This window comes from Bison bison, unplaced genomic scaffold, assembly GCF_000754665.1.
Source record: "Bison bison bison isolate TAMUID 2011002044 unplaced genomic scaffold, Bison_UMD1.0 scf7180017864225, whole genome shotgun sequence".
Lineage (NCBI taxonomy): Eukaryota > Metazoa > Chordata > Mammalia > Artiodactyla > Bovidae > Bison > Bison bison.
The window spans coordinates 59,345-62,063 of NW_011494797.1; the positions used below are offsets into that span (position 1 = coordinate 59,345).

General features: G+C 40.3%; 1 protein-coding gene across 1 annotated transcript in view; it reads right to left on the reverse strand.

Moving 5' to 3' along the window:
• Positions 1-2,719, reverse strand: part of LOC104992865 (multidrug resistance-associated protein 4-like) — a 75,687-nt gene that overhangs the window by 19,884 nt on the left and 53,084 nt on the right. Inside the window, 1 exon segment of the mRNA XM_010845867.1 lies at positions 1,780-1,881. Coding sequence (XP_010844169.1) covers positions 1,780-1,881 — 102 coding nt within the window.

The window sequence follows — 2,719 nt, forward strand, 5'->3', positions numbered from 1 at the left end:
AATGCTGCTCTGACAAAACCATAATATGGAATTAGAGTGTACAAGAAAAGCCTCAAGGCCTTGCTCCTCTTCCTTTAGCAGTTTAGTACCTTGAGTTATTAATAATTTGATTTTTTTTTTTACTCTAGAAGGTATATAGAAACCTTTTCAGATTTTTCACCTGATTTTTTCACATAGACTGTAGTACAACTAAAATCCTTTATTTTACCTTACAGATATCTGTTGCACAGGCAGATACTGTTGTATATAGATACTTTTATTTCAGTTCATTAAAAACTACAGAACCAATCTGCATCATATATCAAACTGATTTAAAATAAATCTACAAAAAATAAATAAATGATAAAATAAATCTATGTGTTTACTGGGAAAAAAAGAAATCTGCTAATGAGTCATATAAAGGATGTGTTAGCATTCACATAGAGTAGCCTTTAAAATGGAATTTTAGTGGTGCTTTCTATAAATGCTTCAAGAGCATTATGACGAGAAACACCAACCAGAAGGTAAATCCACCGTATTAAGATAACAGAAGCTCTCAGGTTAGATCAGACACCTTGTGTGAGTTTCCACAGACAGAAGGTACAGGGATGTGGTTTCATGTATCTGGGAACAAACCACTGTGTTGACGGTGGGGAAGGCAGGTGCTGAGTCAGAAGCAGGTGAACACAATGCAGGAGGCACCACAGAGTCACAGGCATGAAAGACAGGGTGAGTCTACAGTTAGGACCCATGTTCTGTGGTCCCCACTCTGACAGCCCGGCTCCTGGGCTCTGCTCTGGAAGGTGGACCCTGTGGTGGAGGTGCCACCTCCCTGAGTCCCTCCAGCGCTGGACGTGAGGGCAGCTTCCTGCCATTGCTAATCTCTGGGTTGTCTCATGCACCACTGTTTAACCCTTTCTAATTTTTCCTCCCTCTTTTATCACCTACATAACTAACTCCCTGCATGGAACTCCCTCTCCCATTGTGGGATTGAGTTTTCCTGACTAATCCACACTGATGCAGGAGGGTGAGCACAGAGGACCATGAAACCTGGGGTGAGGGGAGCATTTCCATTGGTAAAGGGGCTGCTCTGGGTATGCAATACTGACAGCTTCTTGAGACCAGACCCGGTTGTTTTTTCTCTTTGCCTGCAACTAACAAATAAACCAAGTGTTGGAAACCACCAGCTTGTCATCATCTTGTCAACAACTCTGTCAACTTGTCATCAAGTGCAATCCTTTAACTGGGAATCACTGGTGCTCATTATGCCCACCTGCTGTCTCCTCCTGCCCCTGGCTGCCAACAAAGTGTACAGAATCATCCAGAAGCTCAGAATGGGGGAGCCCCCACCCTACCTCAGCCAAAATCCAGATCACAGCTTCACTCTATGTTTAATAATGTGATCTGATAATCAAGGCAAAATTGTACACTAACTCCCCAAAGCCTCTTAAACAACCAGTTGTGCAATTAACCCATTCTACACTGCAGCATTTTCTGTCCATTCCTATAAATGCGAACATTACAAATGTATGTACTTTAAGTTCAAAAGGTGCTAATACTTTGAAAACTCTCTTGAAAATGAGATAGAGAGCAAGCAATAAGTCAAAGGTCTTAGGTTGATTTTATACTTAATCTCCATTAGATACAACTTTAGTCCCAATTTTGAGAATTTTTAAAACATACTTTCAGTAAATGAGCAAGTCACAGTTTACACCACGCATAAAATCTAAAAATTCTCCAGTAAATCCATGTCACAGTTGTCTGTTAGAAGTCAGAATCCTGGAATGGAGGACTTGTTACCTCATCCCAAAAAGCAGTGAAATCTTGCATGTCCACCATCCTTTCACCATCCGATGGCTGCTGAGGATGGAGCTCTGGTATCTCATCAAGTAATAGAAAATTCTACAGAAAACAAAACAAACAAACAAAAAAACAGATTGTTAAACTGTGGAAGAAAGCACAAATAAAAACAACTGCTTTCCTGGGATTTGCAATAAAAACCTTTGTACAATCTAAATAATGTTTTACCAACTGTACTTAAAGTATTAGTTCACATCAGAACATACTAAATAACATATGGAATAATATTTACTGTTATTACACCTCATGGTATATATTAATAAAATCATATAATATACTGCATTTGTTGCAGTTCAGTCATCAAGTAGTGTCTAACTCTTTGCAGCCCCATGGACTGCAGCACGCCAGGCTCCCCTGTCCTTTACTATCTCCAAGAGTTTGCTCAAATTCATGCTGACTGAGTCAGTGACGCTATCTAACCATCTCATCCTCTGTTGCTGCCTCCTCCTGCCTTCAATCTTCAAAAAGCATCAGGGTCTTTTCCAGTGAGTCGGCTCTAAGCATTAGGTGGCCAAGTATTGGAGCTTCAGCTTCAGCTTCAGCATCAGTCCTTCCACTGAGTACTTGGGATTTGATTTCTTTAGGGTTGACTGGTTTGAAATCTTTGCAGCCCAAGGGACTCTCAAGAGTCTTCTCCAGTACCACAATTCCAAAGCATCAATTATTTGGCACTCAGTCTTCTTTATGGTCCAACTCTCACATCTGTCCATTACTATTGAAAAAATTATAGCTTTGACTATACGGACTTTTGTCAGCAAAATAATGTCTCTGGTTTTTAATAATGCTGTCTAGGTTTGTCACAGCTTTTCTTCCAAGGAGCAAGTGTCTTTTAATTTCATGGCTGCAGTCACCATCTACAGTGATTTTAGAGCCCAAGGAA